This window comes from Hemiscyllium ocellatum, chromosome 26 (genome assembly GCF_020745735.1).
Source record: "Hemiscyllium ocellatum isolate sHemOce1 chromosome 26, sHemOce1.pat.X.cur, whole genome shotgun sequence".
NCBI lineage: Eukaryota > Metazoa > Chordata > Chondrichthyes > Orectolobiformes > Hemiscylliidae > Hemiscyllium > Hemiscyllium ocellatum.
In genome coordinates, this window is record NC_083426.1 from 43,339,750 (window position 1) to 43,362,698 (window position 22,949).

General features: G+C 43.2%; 1 protein-coding gene across 1 annotated transcript; it reads right to left on the bottom strand.

Annotated features, from left to right (window-relative positions):
* Positions 1-13,902: 13,902 nt before the first annotated feature.
* Positions 13,903-15,779, bottom strand: mcee (methylmalonyl CoA epimerase). The gene has a single exon (XM_060845569.1). The coding sequence runs from the start codon at positions 15,705-15,707 to the stop codon at positions 15,234-15,236; it is 474 nt and encodes a 157-aa protein (XP_060701552.1). The 5' UTR covers positions 15,708-15,779; the 3' UTR covers positions 13,903-15,233.
* Positions 15,780-22,949: the final 7,170 nt, after the last annotated feature.

Sequence of the window (22,949 nt, forward strand, 5' to 3'; positions counted from 1 at the left end):
ATACTGTGAACATTTTTGGAAAGATTGAGATGGTGCCTGGCTTAAATACCTGAATGTCCAGAAAGCTTTTGAGCTATTACTTGAAATTCTAGATAAAATTTGGGAGCTGGATTCAGAATTGGCTGAAGGAGAAGGAAGAAGAACTGGTCAAAACAAGCTTCTCAAACAAACATTATGGATGGATCAGAATGTGGCCTGTCAAACTATCCTAAACATAGTATTCCAAATACAGTTAGATCCCTGGGGCAGATTTGGAAAGGAAATATTCCTCCAATCAGAGACCGCTTTGTTTAACCCCATTTGTTGCTGATAGGCAAATGCAGCAGGGAAAAGGCCTCTGATTGAGAGAGCTGAGCCAACATCTCTACCTTCATTTAGGCTGAGGCCTTGCCACCAGGAGGGTCAGTGAGACCGCTAGGCAGTGCACATGGAGGACATTTGTGAAGACAGAAAAGAGGCTGGGCAGGGAGGGACATGGCTGTGAGTCAGCCAGGGAAACAGTTGGGAATTGATGAGTGCTGGGAATTGATGGTTATAATGAGACTTTTCTGCTCACAGGCACTGACCTGAAAGAACAGCAGTCAGGAAGGCAGGGCAAGGAGGTCTGAGGAACATGAGAGAGGGGAGTGTGTATGTTGGGGAGTGTGGAGGTCAGTATGTGAGAGGGTGAGTATGTGAGGGAATGTGTGCATGGGTGTGCAAGAGGGAGAGTGTGCACATGGGTATGTCTGTGTGAGGGAGTGTGAGAGTGGGTGGGGTATGTGTGGGTGAGGGAGTGTGTGTGTGAGAGAGAGTGTTTGAAAGGGAGTGTTTGGGAGTATGTAAATGACAGTGCATGAGACGGTGTGTGAATATGGGCAGGCTATGTTTGTGTAGGAGTGTGGGCATGTGTGAGAGGGAGTGTGTATGAATGGATGGGTGTTTGAGAGGGTGGGTGTGTGAGAGGGAGTGTGTATGTGTGTAGTCTCTTTACTTTTGCTTTCAATTCCTCTCCCAATAATTCATAATATTCCATGAGATTTCCTGACTACTTGCTGTAAGTGTAGGCTAACTGTCTGCAATTCATGCACTGGGGCACCCACATCCCTCTGCATCTCAGAACTCTGGAAACTCTCACCATTTGGATAATAAGCATTTTTAATGTTCTTTCTGCTAAAATGGACAAGTTCACACTTTCCCACATTGCCCTCCATTTGTCAATCTTGGGATGTGGGTATCATTGGGTGTGTCAGCATTCGCTGCTCATCTTTAGTTGACTTGGTGAAGGTGGTGATGAGCTGTCATGTGGTGAGGTACACTTACATTGTTGTGAGCGAAGGTGTTCCAGGAATTAATTCCAGTGACAATGAAGAAATGGTGATACATTTGTAACTCAGGCTGGTGTTTAACTTGGAGGGGGAGTTGCAGGTTGGTGGTATTCCCATGTGCCTACAAGTCTTGCCGTTCTTGATGGTATCGTTTGTGAAAAGTGTTGCCAAAGGAGACTCAATTCATTGTTGCTTCTCATTTCACAGATGTACGCCCTGCTGCCATAGTGTGAAGCGAGTGAAAGTGTGGTGCCAATGAAATAAGACACAGGATCAATAAAGGGGAACTAGAAAAAAACAATATATTTGGATTTCCAAACAGTGTTTCATAAGGTGCCACATTTTTGGTTATTTGATAATACAACAGCCTATGTTGTTAGGGGGAGTACATTTGCAAAGATAGAGGATTGGAAGACTAGTTGAAGACAGAGGGTGATGAGTGTGGCATTTTTAGGAAGGCAACCTGTAACTCGCAGAGTGCCACAGGGATTAGTGCTGGGGCCACAGTTATTTGCAATATATATAAGTAACTTAGATGAGGGAAGTGAATGTATTGTAGCCAAGTTTGCAGTGATAAAACAATAGGTGGGAAGGAAAGTGATGGAGGTAACATACAGGCTCTTAAGATTGATATAGACAGGTTAGTGGAGTGACCAAAATCTTGACAGATGGGGTACAATATGGAAAAGGTGAGATTATGCACTTTGGCAGGAAGAAAAGAGGAGCTAAATATTGCTTAATTGGACAAATAAGCTGCTGTTTTGAGGGATGTTGGTGTCATCGTGCATGAATCGCAGAAAGTTAACATTCAATTTCAGAAGGTCATAGGGAAAGTAAATGGAATGTTGGCCTTTATTTCAAAGGGAATGGTGTATGAAAATAAGGAGGTCTTGCTGACAATTTGCAAGGCACTAGTCAGACCACAGCTGGAATAAAGTCAACAGTTTTGTGTCCCTTATTGAAGGAAAGAGATATTGGCATTGGAGATAGTCAAGGGAAGTTTCAGTAGATTGATCCTGTGTACAAGGGGATCTTCTAATGAGGAGAGGTTTCATAATTTGGACTCAGTCACTGGAGTTTAAAGGAATGAGAGGAGATCTTGTTGAATCAAATAAGATTCTTACAGAGTTGGCGGAGTAGCTGCAGAGAGGTTGTTTCCCCTTGTAGAGGACTCCAGGACCAGGGAGCATCATCTCAGGGTGAGGTGCCACCCAGTTAGGACAGAGTTGTAGAGGAATTTCCCCTCTCAGAAGGGAGTGAACCTGCAGAATTCTACACCGCAGAGGGTTGTCAAGACTGGGTCGTCAAGTATTTTTAAAATGAGAAGTCGCACGACATCAGCTTATAGTTCAACAGATTTATTTAAAATCACAAGCTTTTGGAGTGTTGTTCCTTTACCATTTGGAGCGCTTGATGAAGGGGCTACAGTCCTAAAGCTTGTGATTTCAAATAATCCTTTTCGACAATAACCTGGGTGTCATGCGATTTCTGATTTTGTCCACCCCAGTTCAACACCACATCAAGTAACTTTAAGGCTGAGATAGATTTTTAACCAGTAATCAAGGGTTATAGGGAAAAGGCAGGAAAGTGGAGTTGAGGATTATCAGAGCAGCTATGACCTCAGTAAATGGCAGAGCAGACCCAATGGGCTGATTGGCCCACAGCTGCTCCTATATCTAATATCTCAGAGCACTGCTTTGTTCCGTGGAAACAGAATCAGAGTTCACTTCTCAGGTTAGAGCTGCTGTCAGAACTGGGAATATTCCAGGTTGGAGCAAGTTTTAAACAAGCATGGATACAGGGACAGGGTGTGGCCTGGGGAAGACAGGACAGACTAGAGCTGCGATGACAATGGTTTTGTTTCCCTTTTATAAACTCCAGCGACTTTGAACTGAGCTTGTGTCCTTTGAGCACTTTCCATTTCAAATGTACATTGTAAAAAGTCATTTCAAGGTGGATATTTTCTCTTTGCCTTTCATCAGCAATTAACTGTTATATGGTTGATTGTCTAAGGTTAACACAATGCGTGCAACACGTATTTCATGCTTTTTGTGTATTCCTAAGTCTAATTAGAGCAGCAGCCTGACTGCAAACAGCACAGGAGTTTATAAGCAGGGGCTGACCTTGTACCATAGACCATTCTAACTGCATTACAGCAAAGGCCTTTTTTTAAACAATGCAGCAAATGACTCTGAGGCATAATCAAGCTGAGAGTCTGAGTGTTCAGATTAGCGACACTGGTGACTGGAAGGTATATTGAGAAAAACAGGCATTGTGAATGATTAGATTGCTAATCATTAACTTGTCGTTTCTGATTCCCATGTGAGCAGGACTAAGCACTATTAACAGATCAAACAATCTATAACAAAGTTCAGTTGTAATTTAATGAGATTGTGACTTTGTTTCTTTTTGGAATATTTTACCACTATACTTCTCTTTTGATCAATGAGGAGGCAATGGCCTGGTGGTACTATTAACCACTGTTAATCCAGACAGCCAGGTAATGTTCTGGAGACCTGGGTTTAAATCCTGTTGTGGCAGATGGTGGAACTTGAATCTGATAAATATCTGGAATTAAGAGTCGTATGTTGACCATGAATCTATTGTCAATTGTTGGAAAGACCCATCTGATTCATTAATGTCCTTTAGGAAAGGAAACTGCCATCATTACTCTTGAGTTGACTCTTAACTGCCCTCTGAGCAATTAGGAATAAGCAATAAATACTGGCTGAGCCAGCAATACCCTCATTCCATGAATGAATAAACAAGGAATGGCTGGAATTTTCCCAAAAATTCAGAATTAGGATTGAAGATGGAAGGTTGGGAAAGAAATGGTACAATAACCCTCCAAGGTGTTCCTTTCTCTGTGTACTTCCACTGGGAGTGGCTTCACACCGCTTACGGTTGCATGCAGCAGCAGAGAGAAGCCAAGTGAAGGATTTGTTCAGTTCATCAGACTTACTTTTTCTATGCCTTCCAACTTCTGTGGAGGTGGACTGGGCACTTTGCCAGGGTGCAGAGTGGGAGGACACAGCAGAGATTGACACAGCTGCCCTGTGTTGACAGGGACTCCCCCAATTTGGACCGTTTCCTCCTTGCTTCAAAGGCGACCTGTGGGAAACTGAAACAAACCTCAGAAAATGCTGGAAATCTGAAAATCAGACGATGCTGGAGAAACTCAGCAGGGCTAGCAGCATTGGTGGAGACAGAAAATGTCTTGACATTTTGAGTCTGTAAGAAGAATGTTGACAATTCTTGAACTAACGGTTAAAGTTTAAAAATAAGACAACCACCATTTAAGACTGAGATTAGGAGGTTTTATTTTTAATCAGAGGAATGCAAGTCTTCTGCAAGAGGATATGGAAGAAACTCCTTTGAACCTCTTTAAGGTAATGATAGAATGAGGCTAAAAAGTGATTGTGGATGGGCAGGGACAATGGTGTATTCAGGTCAACCATGACTGTTAGAACAGGTTCAAACGGCTGTGTGGCCAACTCTGGCTCCTAATTTACGTGTTCTTACAAATATGTCTTTATAAATAACTCCAAACATCCCACATTGAGCACATCATTGAAGCTGACAATTCTTTGTCCTTCTGAAAGCGAGCTTCACTGTTGGAAGTGATATTAAAGCACCTATTACCTCAGGCAGTGGTACAAATATCCCATTGGATTATTCAGTGAGATGCAAGGAAGATCGCTCTGCCCCCCTGGTCTCTCAACCAACACTTCAAACTGATTACATTTATCGCTTTGCTGATAGTGCAATCTTGATGTGTGAAAAATAGTGCTCGTCCTTACAACAGTGACCGCTCTTTGAAAAAATACTTCATTCATCATAAAGTGCTTTGGAATGTTCTAAAGTTGTAAACGCTATTTTGGAAATCCTAGTTCCTCCCTATTTTATGTAACCCTTGGGGAAAACAAAAGCTGTTATCTCATTGCAGCAATGATGCTTCCTTTCAACATGTACAGAGATATCCAAACTATTGTTTTGGCCTCTCCATCCAGTTGGTTGTCATTACAGAGTTGAACGATTACATCGTTTGTGGAATGGCAGCTCAGAGTTCGTGACTGTCCTCTTCCTGTCAGCTAATCTGGGGATTGGGGGGGCAGGTGGGAATTGCTGGATTTGTGGATGGAAATTGGGAATGGGCTGAGCTTAGGGTCATTGCCTCTGGAAGCAAATTCAAGGGTCAGGTGGAAGTGGGCTGATGCCAAAAGTGTCCAGTTTTAAAAGACTCACCTTTATCTGCTGGGACAGCAGCATTGTTCGGGACTTGAGCACAAGACGATCTAAACCTCACCCACGACTCTCCCTCGATACCCTCTTCCATATACAATTACCAAGTACCAGTCATGTAGAGACCCACTGATTGATTGTTGTCACATATACCGACATACAGTTGTTTTGCATGCTCTCTAGGCAGATTGTACCATACAAACTGCGTCAGGGTAGCAGAACAGAGTGCAGAGTTCAGTGTTACAGCCACAGAGAAGGTGCAGAGAGAAGGAGGTCAGAATTGACGTTTGAGAGGTCCATTCAAAGGTTTGATAATAGTGGGAAAGAAGCTGTTTTTGAATCTATTTGTATATTTCATTCAGAATTATTTGAGAAGCTTAAAAATCTGACAAGAAAAGCAGCCTTAAAATTCACCCTTAAAAATCCTCTCAGCAACTCAAAAAGAAGTCACTGGACCAAGTTTAAATTTCCTGAACAGCAATGTAAAGAACTCAGGTAAAGAATGCATAAGTGAGCTTATGACTCAAACACTCAAAATGAGATTCTATTGAACAACTCTGTCAGCAAAATCTGCAGAGCTAAATACTTTTAAATCTTTGAGGTCTGCTAGTAGTTCTGGTACCTTCTCAAATCATTGAAACAGCCTGAAAGACGGCAGAGCTATCAAAGGAAACATGACAACTTACACAATCAAATGTGAACTCCATTAGTGTTCAGTGCAAAGCAGCACTTTAGCCAGTGTATAATTTACTGGAATGGAGCTGAAAGAATTTTCAATTTCAGGATACCGTTCAATTTAATGTTCTTTTAAGAATGACATCTTATCATCAATTATTGCTTTAAAAACATGTCAAAATAAAATGCAGTGTATTATATATTTTAAGTTGGCAAAATCTTTTGAAATTACATGTGCTCTCATTCTTAATTTTAAACTGGTATTCCTCTATGGTTCACAATACCTCTGAACTGGCATGAAGCAAGTCAACTGTGAAATGTGGTCCCACTCCTTGAAGTTTGTGTAAGGTTGAATAATATCTGCTCCTGTAATGTCAGGACAGCAAAACACAGGCTCACGGCCCACCCCTTTCTCACGCTGACGAAAATTGTTGGTGATGTAAGTGATAGTCCCTTTACACAATCATCGAAAGTAGAAGCAGGCCATTCAGCCCTTACCAATCCTCCAAACCCACCCCCCTGTCCTATACCCTGCATTTCCTATTGCTAACCCACCTAATCTACACATCCCTGGACACTATACGCAGTTTAGCATGGACAATCGACCTAACTTGCACATGTTTGCTCTGTGGGGCGAAACTACAGCACCTGGAGGAAACCCATACAGACCACAGGGAGAATGTGCAAGTTTTACACAGTCGCCTGACAGTGGAATCAAACTTGAGTCCTTGGTGCTGTGAGGCAGCAGTACTAACCACTGAACTACCATGCTGCTAAACTATGTGTTAAGCCCACCTGACCTATTTTGATTGCACGGGGATAGGAAACTTACTTACTAACATGTTATTGTATTTTCACAGCTCTGTGGCGAGAAGCAGCCTATAAAAGCACAAAGATACTCCACCTAATTCTTAATCCGTAGGACTGTTATCATCAATGTCAAATTCTCTGGGTTGAGGATTGGGCCTGGGGTGGTGAATCAAAGATCGTTGTAGTTCCTGGTAACAAGAATGATGTGGGAAAAATTAATTTATAGGACGAATTTAACAAAAAGCACTTCCAGAATGTCACCACTGCTACCAAGGTGACATGTATTATCTCAGTTCTTTTGCGAAGGCGGTGATGAGATATATTTTTAAATTTCTCTACTCAATGTGATGGGTGAGTTCTTTTTTAGATTAGATTAGATTACTTACAGTGTGGAAACAGGCCCTTCGGCCCAACAAGTCCACACCGACCCGCCGAAGCGCAACCCACCCATACCCATACATATACCCCTTACCTAACACTATGGGCAATTTAGCATGGCCAATTCACCTGGCCCGCACATCTTTGGACTGTGAGAGGAAACCGGAGCACCCGGAGGAAACCCACGCAGACACGGGGAGAACGTGCAAACTCCACACAGTCAGTCACCTGAGGCGGGAATTGAACCCAGGTCCCTGGCGCTGTGAGGCAGCAGTGCTAACCACTGTGCCACCGTGCCGTTCTCCTGGCTTTGACCCAGGAACAGTGACAAACACTCAGGGTGTGAGGTGTGACTAGGAGGGGAGCATGTTTCCAACTATCCTTGTCCTTTTAGATGAGAATCGCACAGTAGACAGCTACTGTCAAACGATTGCATCCTTTCACTAATCATATATTTTTGCTGTCATCAATTTTGAATCAGGTTGAATGACACAAGGAGCTGAGTCACACAGCAAACTTTTAAAAAGGCAGAGTTTTTTTTTGAAAAGTGAGTGATGGGGCTTCGTGAAGCCCAAGACAGAGACTGGATGTTGAACATAGAACATAGAAAAAATACAGCGCAGTACAGGCCCTTCGGCCCTCGATGTTGCGCCGACCGAAGCCTACCTAACCTACACTAGCCCAATAACCTCCATATGCTTATCCAATGCCCGCTTAAATGACCATAAAGAGGGAGAGTCCACCACTGCTACTGGCAGGGCATTTCATGTTGCCATGCTGAAGCTGAATAATGCCATGTAAGGGGGATGGAGAATAGAAGTAGGGCCTGGAGATGTAAAAATGCCACCCAATTTACACTGGGTGTAATACTTGGCAGGTTTTGGCAGAACCCACATGAAAATAGATGTCAATTCCATGTTGCTGCCTGTCTCTATTTTATACAATCATACTGCACGGAAACAGATCCTTTGGTCCAACCAGTCCATAATTCCAAACGAAACCAGTCCCACCTGCCTGCGCTTGGCCCATACCCCTCCAAACATTTCCAATTCATATACTTATCTAAACATCTTCTAAACATTGTGACTGTAGCCACATCCACCACTTCCTCTCGAAGTTCATTCCACACATGAACCACTGTTAAAAAAGGTTGCTCCTCATGTCTTCTTTAAATTGTTCTCCTCTCACCTTAAAAATATGACCCTGCAACCCACAAAGTCTTGAAATTCCCTCCCCTAGGGAAAAAGAGACCTTATCCAAAACCTGGTTCTTTTATAAATCTCTACAAGGACACTTCTCAACTTCCTATATTCCCGTGAACAATGTCCCAGCCTATCCTCTTGAAATGTGACATTTTCTGTGAGGTGGGAGGGTGGGTGTGAGTGAATCCTGTAAGGTCAGCAATCCATGGCACATGGAAGACTGTTCCAAGGTTAGGAATCTGTTTTGACAAGTTTAGAAATTATTGGCAACCACGTGCCATCATTAGATGCTGCATGACAAGTGATGAACATTCTTATAGTGGTTTCCAAAGTGAAACTTTACAAGGTGGATCTTTTAAAATATCTCTTCAAATTGAAGGTAAAGCAGAACATTCTGAATTAGGCGCACACTAATTCTGCCTGGACACAAGGCCATGAATCCAAACTGTTACTGTTGAAAAATCAGGTGACACCTTGGCACAGAAATATGGACAGCTACTTTTTTGGTCAGATATTCAGATTTGGAGAGGAACAAAGAAAGAGTATTGCCACTCTAGAGGGAAGCATCAGGTGTCAAGACCACTGCAGGTTGATTTTGTGTCAACAATTCAGCAGAATGCTTGCTACCGTTGGCTTTCTGTGCACAAGAGAACAGGACCCTTCTTGATTTCAGGAATTGTCAAGGTGGGCTATGCTGGTGGATGTTGGTGCTGGGATAATCTGGCTGAGTGGAACAATTTTTGATGGATGCTGGAAAATTCTAACTTTGCAAGCTGAAGTGATCTTCCTAGAAACAGAGAATACATTAGGGTTTTTTCACATTGCTGCCCATCCATCAGTAGCATGTAAAGTAAAAACATTTTTTTTTGATTAAGCATTTTGATTAAGCTAATTAGTTTATGCAAAAGTCTCTTTTCTTTTAATTGCCTGTTAAGTAATGCTCCATCTGTATGAATTTTAATTTGCTTGTTAAAGTTAATGCCTTAAAATATGAAATCTTGTCCAGTAATTCATTTCATTGGTGACTGGAAAAATTGTTGTTGTTTTTACAAACAGCTCTTGGTTTCCATAAGGATAATAACAGTGATCAATCCTGTTCTTAAAAGGAAGTCACCAATGATCAATATTGTGGAAATGCTAAAATACATTAGAGTACTTCCTTTATTGGAAATAGAGCTCTCTTCTGCATTCTGTTGTTAATGTGCTATTTGGAACTTCCATGTTAAGTTTTACATTGATAAACAGTCGAGCCATCTTTGCATGATTGAAGAAGTGCAATGGATGACCATCATTTCAGGCTACTTCAAAAGGCTTTCATAAATTAAGCTTTACAGACTTTACAAATGGAATGTTTGGCTGAACTCCCAAGTTTGTTGACACAACTATCAAAAGACCATGAGTTTTGTTTTTTACTGACAACAGTTAGGAGTAGTTAATAATGCTTTTCTGAATATATTCTTGAATCGTTTGATTGACTGCTATATGATCACCTTTTTTCATAAAGGTGTCAAGCAAAATACTATTCAGTTTGAATAAGGTTACTGTTTATTGAAGAGGAATGGGGTGAAGCTAGAGTCTCTGACACTTACAGAATTGGGTCCTCTCTGTGCAAGGTAATGGGGCCAACTCTAGCTTAACCTCAGGATCCTACAATATAAATATTGGCATTGAGGGCTGAGGGGGAATGATGTGAGGGACAGGCATTGCCATTCTTACTCCGTTCATGCTATAATACTGAAAAATCCATCTTTGCGAGAGAAGTGGGAGGCACATTTGTGACTTTTGATCTGAATTTCTCTCGGGGTCAGAAGGCAAAGGAATTATTCAAACTACTACTCTGTTGATAGTTATTCTGATTTAAATGATGGTTTGGTTTGTAGTTAAGTTAGTTTGTAGCAGAATCAATAATGTTGCTGTACAATTCTGTTATTGGAGTCCTCCTAAAAGCACAGATTTGCAACCTCAAAGTTAATAAGTAAGAGTTCTGGATGTTGGCAAACAAGAGCTGAGATCTGACTGGAAAAATACTGAACCGAGTTAGCTATTGTCCATCAGTGCAATCAGTCCATTGAACAATACAGTATCAGAGTTGCAATGTTAGTAAATATAGAGTCATAGAGCTGAAAGCATGGAAATAGACCCTTCATACCAACTCATCCATGACGAACAGCTATCTTAAATTAATCTAATCCCATTTGCCAGCATTTGGTCCATATCCTCTAAACCCTTCCTATCCATGTACCCATCCTTTAAAATGTTGTAATCCCACCACTTCCTCTGGCAGCTCATTCCATACAAACATTACCAATACATTAAAGTCTATATTAATTACATTAATATTCACTGCACCACAATCACATCTTGCACCAAATCTGCTTTTAAAATATTTATTCTAGTATTAAAATCATGACTCTGCAGGGCCTCCACTTCTAAAATATGTTGTTATCTGCTGGAAGCCTGAAAAGGCACAGTATCAATACAAATTGTTCCCATTTTACATAAATTACTGAGATGACAGGATGAGTTTTGGTTCATTTGGAGTTGAAAGCTTTTGGGGCTGTTAGATAGATTGTTAACATCAACATCCAACTAGTATTGTTTCCCAGGCCATTTGAAATACAGTTGAGGAAAATCAGCCATGATTTACACACCTGGGTGCAATTTAGGTTATCCACTTTGTATGGCATTTTCATTCGAGTTATTTGAGTAAGAATGCCAGTTTTTTTCCCCCGAATTAGGCACTAACCAACAGGCCAATTTAAATTTGCACAAGATCTGACCAACTGACATGGTATAGATGTCTGTGCAGAGCAACGTGATCTCGATATTAGAGCTGAAAAAGTAGCCGTCTTCATAATCTACATCTGCTCAGTGTTGAGGCAATGGTTTATAGCCACATTATCACACGCTCTTCAGTAATTTACTGATTCCTTTGGTAGATATTGTGCATCAGGCCAATAAACAGACCAACCACACAATGTCATTTGTAACCACAACTGAATCCATCCATTTTTTGCATGAGAGTGTACACAGGAGACAACTAGAATAGCAAAGTGGTTATCGTACTGGAAAAGCAATGCAGATGGGTATGCTAATAACCTGGAAATATGAATTCAAATTTTACTATTTATATAAATCTGAAATAAACATCAAGGCAAGGGCACAGAATGGGAGAATGTGGGGACTGGAGATCAGTTGAGAGTACGGTGCTGGAAAAGCACAGCAGGTCAGGTAGCGTCTGAGGAGCAGGAGAATCGATGTTTCAGGCATTCCCGCACAGAACGTTGAGGAAAGGAGGTGGGGTGTAGGAGTTTCAATATCTATCAACAGTTAGCAGTGCTGCTATCAAGCCACTAAGCTGGGAAAATCCTGAAGGATATACCTTGTCTTCATTGCTCATACCTTTTGAGTATAGGAGTTGGGATGTCATGTTGAGGTTGCACAGGACATCAGTGAGGCGTCTTCTAGAGTACTGTGCCCAATTCTGGTCACCTTCTTATAGGAAGGCTATAATTAAGCTGGAAGGAGTTCAGAAAAGATATACAAGGATGTTGCCGGGAATCGAGAGTTAAAGGGTGACATAATTGGTGGATATTTTTCACGGAGCATTGCTGGTTAGGGGTGACTTTATAGAGGTTTATAAAATCATGAGGGTCATAGATAAGTTGAATGGCAGGTTACTTTATCTTAGGGTGGGGATTTCAAGACTCTGGGCATTTTTTTCAAGAAAGATTTAAAAAAGAAGGGCATTTTTGCTTTTACGCAGTGAATGGTTCATGTGTGGAATGAACTTCCAGAGGAAGTGACTTACACTGCTGTCCGATCCAGCAGTGAAGGTTCAAAGCTGCTGTCTCTGTTGCTTGATGTTGTGGCTGGACATTAGTTCAGCCACTTGTGGAGTACTGTGTGCAACTCTGGCCACCCTACTATCAGAAGGATGTTGTGAAACTTGAAAGGGTTCAGACAAGATTTACAAGAATGGTGTTAAGGTTGGGGGGGCTTAAGCTATTGGGACAGGCTGAACAGGCTGGGGCTGGTTTCCCTGGAGCATCGGAAGTTGAGGGGTGACCGTCTACAGCTTTATAAAATCATGAGGAACATGGATAGGGTAAATAGGCAAGATCTTTTTCCTTGGGGTGGGGGATTCCAAAACTAAAGGCAACAAAAACTCCCAGCACGGCGAACAGAACCACAACAACGAGCACCCGAGCTACAAATCTTCTCACAAACTTTGAACACCTACGGGCAAGAAACGCTAAGACAAGCCAGGAAATGGGAATCCTGTCCTAACCGCCTAAGCGCCGCATATGAACAACTCCGATTCCTGCATGAATGCCAGATGCAACAAAAACTCCCAGCTCGGCCAACAGAACCACAGCAACGAGCACCTGAGCTACAAATCTTCTCACAAACTTTGAAAACTAAAGAGCATAGGTTTAAGGTGAGAGGGGAAAGATTTAAAAGGAACCTTAAGGGGTAATGTTTTCACACAGAGGGTTGTGTGTGTATGGAATGAGCTACCAGAGGAAAGTGGAGGCTGGTATAAATACAACATTTGAAACGCATCTGGATGGATATATGAATAGAAAGAGTTTAGAGGAATATGGCTCAAATGCTGGCAAACGGGACTAGATTTATAAAGGATATCTGGTTGGCATGGATGAGTTGGACCAAAGGGTCTGTTTCCATGCTGTATATCCCCATGACTCTATGGTGGATGTGGGTGCAGTTACAATGTTTAAAAGACTTTGGGTAAGTACATGAATAGGAAATGTTTGGAGACATATGGGCCAGAAACAGGTAGATGGAAAGAGTTTAATTTGGATTATGGTCAGCATGTACTGGTTGGACTGAAGGGTCTGTTTCCATGCTGTGTGACTCAAAACTTGCCACAAATTCAGCAGGCAGATAATGGGAGAATGAACAAGACTGATGAGAAACACAACTTAATTTCCAGTGATCTAACAGTTGTAGAGAGTTTTGTCTACAGTAGTATTAGTCGTATTGGCCAATGCACCATCCTTGTGAGGATAAAGATTCTCTCTGCACATGAGTGCACTGGTGCCACTACTGTTTTGAATGGGGATTGATTCAGAACACTTCAAGCCAAATCAAAGCCAGGTGCTATGAGCCATCAGCAGAACTGTACGCCACAACAATCTCCAAACTCTTGGCATATCCCTCATTCTAGCACCATGCCAGGGTCTAAACCCAGCTCAATCAGAAAGTATACAAGCATATCATATGCAGCATTAGACATACTCAAAAATGACACTAGAAACCTCAGATCCAACAAAATCACGTTAATTTTACCAGGAATTAACATTACGACCCATTAGTACTTGGAAAACGTTTGAGAATATTTGAGGAAAAACATTTACAATTAAAGATGAAGAACAAAACGAACAGAATATGTTGATACCGATCACTGATTAGGCTGCAGGTAGACATTCCTGGTGGGATTCACTTACTCCAAATTAGAGAGACTTGGGAAGTAAAATCAAGCAGACAGCTGGAGCTAGAATAGGACAGAGCATCACTGAGTTCAGAACACCAGCTACATTTAATAATCAATTAAATGGGAAGATGATGGGCTGCCATTCTGCATTTCTATAGTGCTTGAGAATTCATGGCCTCCCAAAGTATATCACAGCTATATATTTTGAAGTTGCTGGTGCAATGTATGACATGTAGCACCAAATCTGTATGCAGCCTGATGTCTAAAACAAAAACTAGATAATGACCACCTAATCTGCTGTAGTGTTGCCAGTTGCTGGGTAAATATTGGCCTCAGTACATCTATGAGAACTCACTACAGTAGAAGATGATTTTACCTCCAATTGTTGAAATAGATAACCACCTTGGTTTACCTGAAAGGCAGCAGCAGTCCCCAGTACTGCACTGAAGCTCCCAGGCTTAATTATGTGCTTATGACTTGGTGCAAAGCTTGAACACAAAAGCCTTTGACACAGAGGCAAAAATCACTTCTAACTGAGCTGAAACCTTGAATAAGCAAAACTGTGGCAAAGGGCTGTTTTCACTTGAATTTGTGATCTGGCAGCAGAGCAAGATCATGATTTAGCCTCACAAATAAGTATCTAGGGAGGAGTATCCTAAAGTTACTTTAGAATGTCGATTTAACATTTAAATCGTCTCAAGGAAGAAGAATGGGAAACTGAACACAATAAATCAACTTAGCCACAAATATCACCCATCCCTAGCCTTCAATAATGCCGAAAGGAATTAATAGTATCTGAAGTTTAAGTGTAGAGGCCAAGGACAAGGAAGTGAGCAGGGGACATGGAGTAAATATCTCAATCCTCCTCCCCTTCTTTCACTCAGCACCATTAACTTCTGATCCTTTAGAGGTTTGGCGAGCGGGGGCTGGCCGTCACTAATTTCGGTTTTTAGTCGAAGGCAGTTTAGAAACAAGACGCAGGCGAAGTCCCTCATTAGTCTCATTTATCCGAACAAATCGCTCGCGGTTGATGTCTGCTGCTCAGTGGCCTTTACAGAGAAGGTCACAGCCCTCAGCCCGAGGATGGGTCAGTTTCAGGTCGTCCCGAGGTTGGGCTAAGGAGGGGGAAAGGGTTTTATTTCACTGCCAGACCAGTCCTCCTCAGGCCTCCTCCAGCTCCACCAGGACCCCGCCGCAGTCTTTGGGATGGAGGAAGATGACGGGTTTGCCGTGGGCTCCGATCCGAGCCTCGGGACTCAGGGTGCGGATATGGAGCTCCCGGAGCCGCTGGATGGCGGCAGACAGTCCATCCACCTCGATGCAGATGTGGTGCAGGCCGCCGTCTCGGTGTTTAGTCAAGAAGCCGCGGATCGGGCTGTCAGGGCCCAGCGGCTCCAGCAGCTCCAGCTTGGTGTTGCCCAGCTCCACAAAAACGGTGACGACCCCGTGCTCGGCCAAGGGCACCGGCTCGCTCACCTGGGCCCCTAAAACATCCCGGTAAAAGCAGCGGGCCTTCTCCACCCCCGGCACCGCGATCGCTACATGGTTGAGACGGCCTAGCTTCCAGAGAGCATCCCCGATGCCCGAGCTGAAGGCCCGGCTCCCCATGGCAACCTTCAACATGGAGGCCGCCATCTTGCTGCCGCTGTCAAAGTCAACTTTATTGACACTTCATCCGGGGCATTGTTAGTCGGCCCGAGATCCCACACCTTCTCCCGAGGCACACCCAGCCCCTGGCACCCAGGCCCCGCCCCTTCACCAGGGGCACTCTCAGCCTGATGCCCCGCCCCTCTATCCGGGCACTGTCAGTCAGCCTGAGGTCCCGCCCCTTCAACCGGCCACCGTTGGTCAGCCCGAAGCCCCGCCCATTCATCCTTGTCACTGCCAGCCCGAGGATCCGCCTCTTCCTCCGGAATATCGTCAACCCGAGGCTCAGGGGCACGATAGGTCAAAATAGAGGGCCCGCCCCTTTATCTGGGGCACCGCCAGCCAGCTCGAGGCTCCGCCCCTTCATCTGGGGAACCATCGTTTAGTCCGATTCTCCGCCCCTTCATCCGGGCACTGTAAGTCAAATCGAGGCCCCGCCCCTTCACCAGGAGCGCCGTCATTCAGACTGAGGCCTCACCCCTTCATCCGGGTACTGTCCCAAAGCGGGAATCTGTGTTCTTGTTGTCCTCCCATGTAGGCCTGACTCTAGAGGATTTTGTAAACTTTGCAGATATTTCGCAGAGGGTGGAAAATCAAAAACATGTGGAGGCAGAGGATCATTTGATGAAATCTTGCCTATGTTAAGGTGGAAGCTGAGATCTTACCAGTAGGAGTTGCCACAATAAATGACCATTTCAAAGGCCACCACTCAGAATGAGGTGTAGTTCAGTCAATATAACTTGTTTAAAGTGATATAACAAAAAGGAAACAACCAAACCATGTTATTACATCCAGAGTCTTACCGACCAGTGGTTCTTACCTCAATAACCATGAAGTGTTTCAGGAGGCTGGTCATGTCCCATATCAACTCCGGTCTCACAAGCCTGCTTTGATTCACTACAATTTGCTTATTGACGTATCTGGTCCATATTGGATGCCATATATCTAGGTCTGCAATCATCCCTGGAACATCTGGACATCAAGGATTTATATGTCAGACTCACCGTTCATCGACTGCAGCTCTGTATTGATCACCATTACCTCCTCCAGACTGATCTCAAAACTCTGACATTGGTCTTGATTTTGTCCTTTATAACTGGATCCTTAACTTTCTGACCCACAGGTAGATAGGATAGTTGAGAAGGCGTTTGGTATGCTTTCCTTTATTGGTCAGACTATGGAGTACAGGATTTTGGAGATCATGTTGCAGCTGTACAGGACATTGGTTAGCCATTTGGGCTATTGCGTGCAAATCTGATCTTCCTATTGGAAGGATGTTGTGAAACTTGAAAGGGTTCAGAAAAGGCTATTGCCAGGGCTGGAGGATTTGAGCTATAAGGAGAGGTTGAATAGGCTCGGGCTGCTTTCCCTGGAGTGTTGGAGATTGAGGGATGACCTTATAGAGGTTTATAAAAACATGAGGAGCATGGATAGGATAAATAGACAAAGTCTCTCCCTGGGGTGGGGCTATCTAGAACGAGAAGACATAGGGTTGGGATGAGAAGGGAAAGATGTAAAAGAGACTCAAGGGCAACTTTTCACGCAGAGGGTGGTGCATATATGGAATGAGTTGCCAGAGGATGTTGTGGAAGCTAGTACAATTGCAACATTTAAAAGGCATCTGGATGGGTATATGAATAGGATGGGTTTGGAGGGATACATGCCAGGTGGAACGAGATTGGGTTGGGATATCTGGTTGGCATCGACAAGTTGGACCAAAGTGTCTGTTTCCGTGCTGTACATCCCTATGACTGACTCCGACAGCAATCATTGAAGATGGGTAACCGCACCTCCTCTACACGAACACTCAACACTGGACATTCACCCCCCCGCCCCCAAAAATGGATGTGTACTCAGCCCCCCTAGTGAATTCCCTGTACACCCATGACTATGTTGCCAAATTCCAAATGAATGCCATCCATAAATTTGGTGACAACTCCACTGTAGTAGGATGGACATCTAACAACAACGGGTCAAAATACAGAAGGGAGATACAGGTAGTTCTTCTAAACTGCTTTAGTTGCGTTCCAGCGAAACCCCACTTAATAGCAAATTGCTTAATATAAGTGATGGGGCCAATGGGAAAATGGGGGTTTGGGCAGACCAGCAAAAAATATCATTCACAATCACTCAAAATCCCCAAAAAAGTCTAACACAAAGTATAACACAACCTGAATGAAGGTATAACTCATATTTATCAATGAAACAAAAGCAAATTTAACAGAGTACATTAAAAAATTGTTAATGCAGGGACAGAGGATCATTGGTATGTAAGGTAGACTCCCTCATTCCTATTAAGCAAGCTATTTCACATATTCTCTCCTTGTGCTCAAAATGCTTTACAATGTCTAGACTCTCTTCCAGTGTTGTAGCTTTTCTTCTGCATTCACAACATGCAGTCTTATCACTTACTAACATTCTTGTCACTCGCATGCACAGAATGAGTCACTGCTGCAATTCTGCTGTTGTAAATAGAGGTAAGCGTTGTCAAACATATGGGCGGCATGGTGGCACAGTGGTTAGCACTGCTGTCTCACAGCGCCTGAGAGCCGGGTTCAATTCCCGACTCAGGCGACTGACTGTGTGGAGTTTGCACGTTCTCCCCGTGTCTGCGTGGGTTTCCTCCCACAGTCACAAAGTTGTGCGGGTCAGGTGAATTGGCCATGCTAAATTGTCCGTAGTGTTAGGTAAGGGGTAAATGTAGGGGTATGGGTGGGTTGCGCTTCAGCGGGTCGGTGTGGACTTGTTGGGCCGAAGGGCCTGTTTCTACAAGTAAGTAATCTAATCTAATCTAAACATACCATTCCTTAATTCCTCGATGACATTATAAGCAAATAAGGCTGCTGGAACTGGTGTTATCCAAGAACTTGGTGGCCTTAGTGGTGTGGTGCAATGAGAACAACCTCTCTCTCAACATTGGCAAAACTTGGTTGCACTTCAGTCCCACGCTCCTGATCTTCAGGCACCCGGTACGGAGGAAGGAGGGCAGGTCTGAAGACCTCCTCGTGGGTCTGCTGCTGGGCCTGGCCAAACTGGCCATAAACAGGTCCAGGCAGCGGGCCGTGGAGGGGGTCGTTAGGGCCGACTGCCTGCCCCTCTTCCGCTGTTACATTAAGGCCCGGATGTCCTTGGAGAAGGAGCATGCGGTGTCCACCAACACCCTGGAGTTGTTCAGGGAGAGGTGGGCGCCGCAGGGAGTGGAGTGCATCATTTTCCCCTCAAACTCTATTTTGATTTAGTCCCTGCCCTCCCCTTCACTGTTTTGATCACACAGCATTGCCCTTTGATGTGAAAGGCATTGCTTGTCACTGGCCACTCGGGTGTTTTCCTATCTTCCTGATGGTGGAAATTGAATAAAGATTCGTGCACTTTGTGTCTCTCACTGTGTCTCACACCTGCACACACACACCATGGGTGCTGGGGTAAAAATAAGCACTACCGCAGTTAGGCGGTAGTGTGGGGGTTAATTAAAAAAGAGAAAAAAATAAAAATTCATACACTTTGTTCTTTCACTGCGTCTCACACCTGCACATACACAACATGGGTGCTGGGGAAAAAATAAGCACTGCTGCAGTTAGGTGGGAGTGTGAGGGTTAAAAGAAAACAAAACAGGAGGGTGAGAGGTTCTATTCACTCTGAGAGCTGCCTCTGAGGGAGCTGGATCAGCGTGTGTGTGTGTGTGTGTGTGTGTGTGTGTGTGAAAACAAAAAAAAATAAACAGGAGTGTCAGGCATCCTGTCCACTCTGAGTCTGGCTCTGAGGGAACTGGTTCAGTGTCAAGGAATTTCCACATATAAATAAAGGGTGACTCGGTGATGGGATAATGGCCTCTGTGGAGTTTTTTCACTGGTGATGTGAGCAAAGCATGCTCCTGAAGAAATTTCCTTGTAACAGTCATCTTTGAGTTGGAGTAAGTATTCTGCTGTTATATATAAAAAAAACCCAGAAGATCATTGCCCTTTAATGTGATGGGCACTGCTTGTCACTGGCCACTTGGGTGTTTCCTTTCTTCCTGGTGGTGGAAGTTGAATAAAGATTCATACACTTTGTTCTTTCACTGTGTCTCACACCTGCACATACACAACATGGGTGCTGGGGAAAAAATAAGCACTACCACAGTTAGGTGGTAGTGTGGGGGTTAAAAGAAAAAAAAACAGGAAGGTGAGAGGTTCTGTTCACTCTGAGAGTTGCCTCTGAGGGAGCTGGATCAGCGTGTGTGTGTGAAAAACTGTTTGATCACACAGCATTGCCCTTTGATGAGAAGGGCACTGCTTGTCACTGGCCACTCGGGTGTTTCCTTTCTTCCTGGTGGTGGAAATTGAATAAAGATTCGTACACCTTGTGTCTTTCACTGTGTCTCACACCTGCACACACACAACATGGGTGCTGGGGAAAAAATAAGCACTACTGCAGTTAGACGGTAGTGTGGGGGTTAAAAGTATAAAAAAGGAAACAGGAAAAAAAGGAGACAACAAAAACCAGAAGATTCAGAGAGTCTCCTCAGTCGAGGGACTGGGTTTGAGCTAGCTGGTCACAGCCCATGTACAGTGCACACATAAATAAAGGGTGATGGGATACTGGCCTCTGTGCAGTTATTTCACTTTCCTTAATTTAATAGTAATCCCACCCTCTGAGTTTTCATTGGCCAATTTGATGAAGATTTCAGAGAAATGAATTTCCCACATTGTTTCTGAAATTCACAGGCCTGGGAGTCTGATGTTGCACATGAGGGTGACAGAGTAAGAAAGATCTCAGGTATAATGGCCAGCCTGCATTAGTAGATGCCAGTAGTAGGGTCTCAAGAACTATAGAGATGAAAAGCTTAACAGGCAGGATCTGGCCACAGTCACTTAGCACTGACTCTTGCTTAGAAGTATGAGTGGATATTTATTGATGAGGTCTGAATGTGTAGCTATATTTGTCCTCATTGTCAAATAATCTGTTTGTGCCCACTGTCTTGTACAAAGACAAGAAAAGAACCTACTGGTGATAGTCCTATTTGTCCTGGACTAGTGAAATGCTTTACACAATATGGTATCTACACTCCCCATCCCATCTAAAAGCCAGTTGACCTACTAGAAGAAGTAGAAAATTCATTTTAAAAAATACAAGCAAGCTATTGGGAAATAAAGCTGGAAAATTCCTTTCCAAATCCATTGAGCAATTAAAAATAGCAGAGGGGACTCATTAAGTTGTTTATGTGGTTTTCGGATGAAATCATAATAATCTTTTATTAAATAATGTTTATGCCATTGTTGCATGTAATTAGCTGAGGAATTCTGATCTTTCAGATGGCTGAAGTGAATTATATCTGCCAGATAAGGAAAGGTTTCTATTTATGTGTCACTTTATCTTATCTCACATACTTTCCATGCAACGGACGACTTGGGGGACGTTAGTGGAAAGTTTGTGGGATTCAGAAGGAAGGTGAGAGCCATTTTACTCCTCAGTTATGTTTGCATTCCTTGTAAGGGCCCACCAAACAAGGCACAGGTTTAAATTTGGAGCTCTTGCACTGTTTTGTGTGTTACAATTCAAAGCACAATCTTTGTTACTTCTTTGGATTTTGTTAAATGTGTGATGGTACAGTTCTGCAATTATTATTAAATCCTTACATCCTTCTTACAAAATTTGTAATATTTTCAACAGTGTGCTGAGACGAGTCAGTGCCCTATTAAAAACTTTTTTATCTGTGATTGCCTAGAATAATCCAGAGATAATATTATATTAATGGAATCCCCTCTTAGTCTCAGAGATAGACTATCTGCTTTAAACAACATGCCTCAGCTGTTTACTGGCAACAACATAATCAAATATTTTATATGTATAAATAACTCATTGATAATCTCAGAGAAACATTTAACATAGGATCTTATCGTTCACTTTGTTAATCCACAGAATGCTTTGAGGAATTCTTACACTATAATCAGGTCATTGTAGAGGGAACATGAAGTGTATCTGTAGTTCTCTCTGAGTCAGACGTTTGTGGCTTTAATTTCCATTCCAGGGAGCGGAACATTTGGAGTCATAGAAATGTACGGCATGGAAACAAACCCTTCGGTCCATACTGGCCAGATATCCAAACCTAAGCTAATCCCATTTGCCAGCACTTGGCCCATATCCCTCTAAACCTTTCCTATTCATATACCCATCCAGATGTCTTTTAAATATTGCAATTGTACCAGCGTCCGTCACTTCCTCTGGCGGCTCATTCCATACACGTACCACCCTCTGCTTGAAAAAGTTGCTGTTTAGGTCCCTTTTAAATTTTCCCCATTTCACCCTAAACCTATGCCCTCTAGTTCTGCACTCTCCAACCCGAGGGAAATGATCTTGTCTATTTACCCTATCCATGCCCCTCATGATTTTATCAACCTCTATAAGGTCACTCCTCAGCCTCTGACACTCCAACGAAACAGCCCCAGCCTGTTCAGCCTCTCCCTTTGCTCAAATCGTCCAACCCGAGCAACATCCTTGTAAATCTTTTCTGAACCCTTTCAAGTTTCACAAGATGTTCCCAATAGGAGGGAGACCTGAATTGCATACAATATTCCAAAAGTGGCCAAACCCAATGTCCTGTACAGCAGCAACATGACCTCCTAGCTCCTGTACTCAACACTCTGACCAATAAAGGAAAGCATACCAAATGCCTTCTTCACTATCCTATTTACCTGTGACTGTACTTTCAAGGATCTATGAACCTGCACACCAAGGTCTCTTTGTTCAGCAACACTCCCCAGGACCTTACCACTAAGTGTGTAAGTCCTGCCCTGATTTGCCTTTTCAAAATGCAACACCTCCCATTTATCTAAATTAAACTCCATCTGTCACTCCTCAGCCTAGTGGCCCATCTGATCAAGATACCATTGTATTCTGAAGTAACCTTCTTCGCTGTCCACTACACTTCCAATTTTGGTGTCATCTGCAAACTTACTAACTATACCTCCTATGTTCCCATCCAAATCATTTATATAAATGACAAAAGCAGTGAACCCATCACCGATCCTTGTGGCACACCACTAGTCACAGGCCTCCAGTCTGAAAAGCAACCCTCCATCACCACCTTCTGTCTTCTACCTTCAAGCCAGTTCTATATCCATATGGCTAGTTCTCCCTGTATTCCATGAGATCTAACCTTGCTAGCCAGTCTACCGTGAGGAACTTTGTTGAATGCCTTACTGAAGTTCATATAAATCCAAGTTGAAGTCTCAGTGCAATATGGAAGGAGAA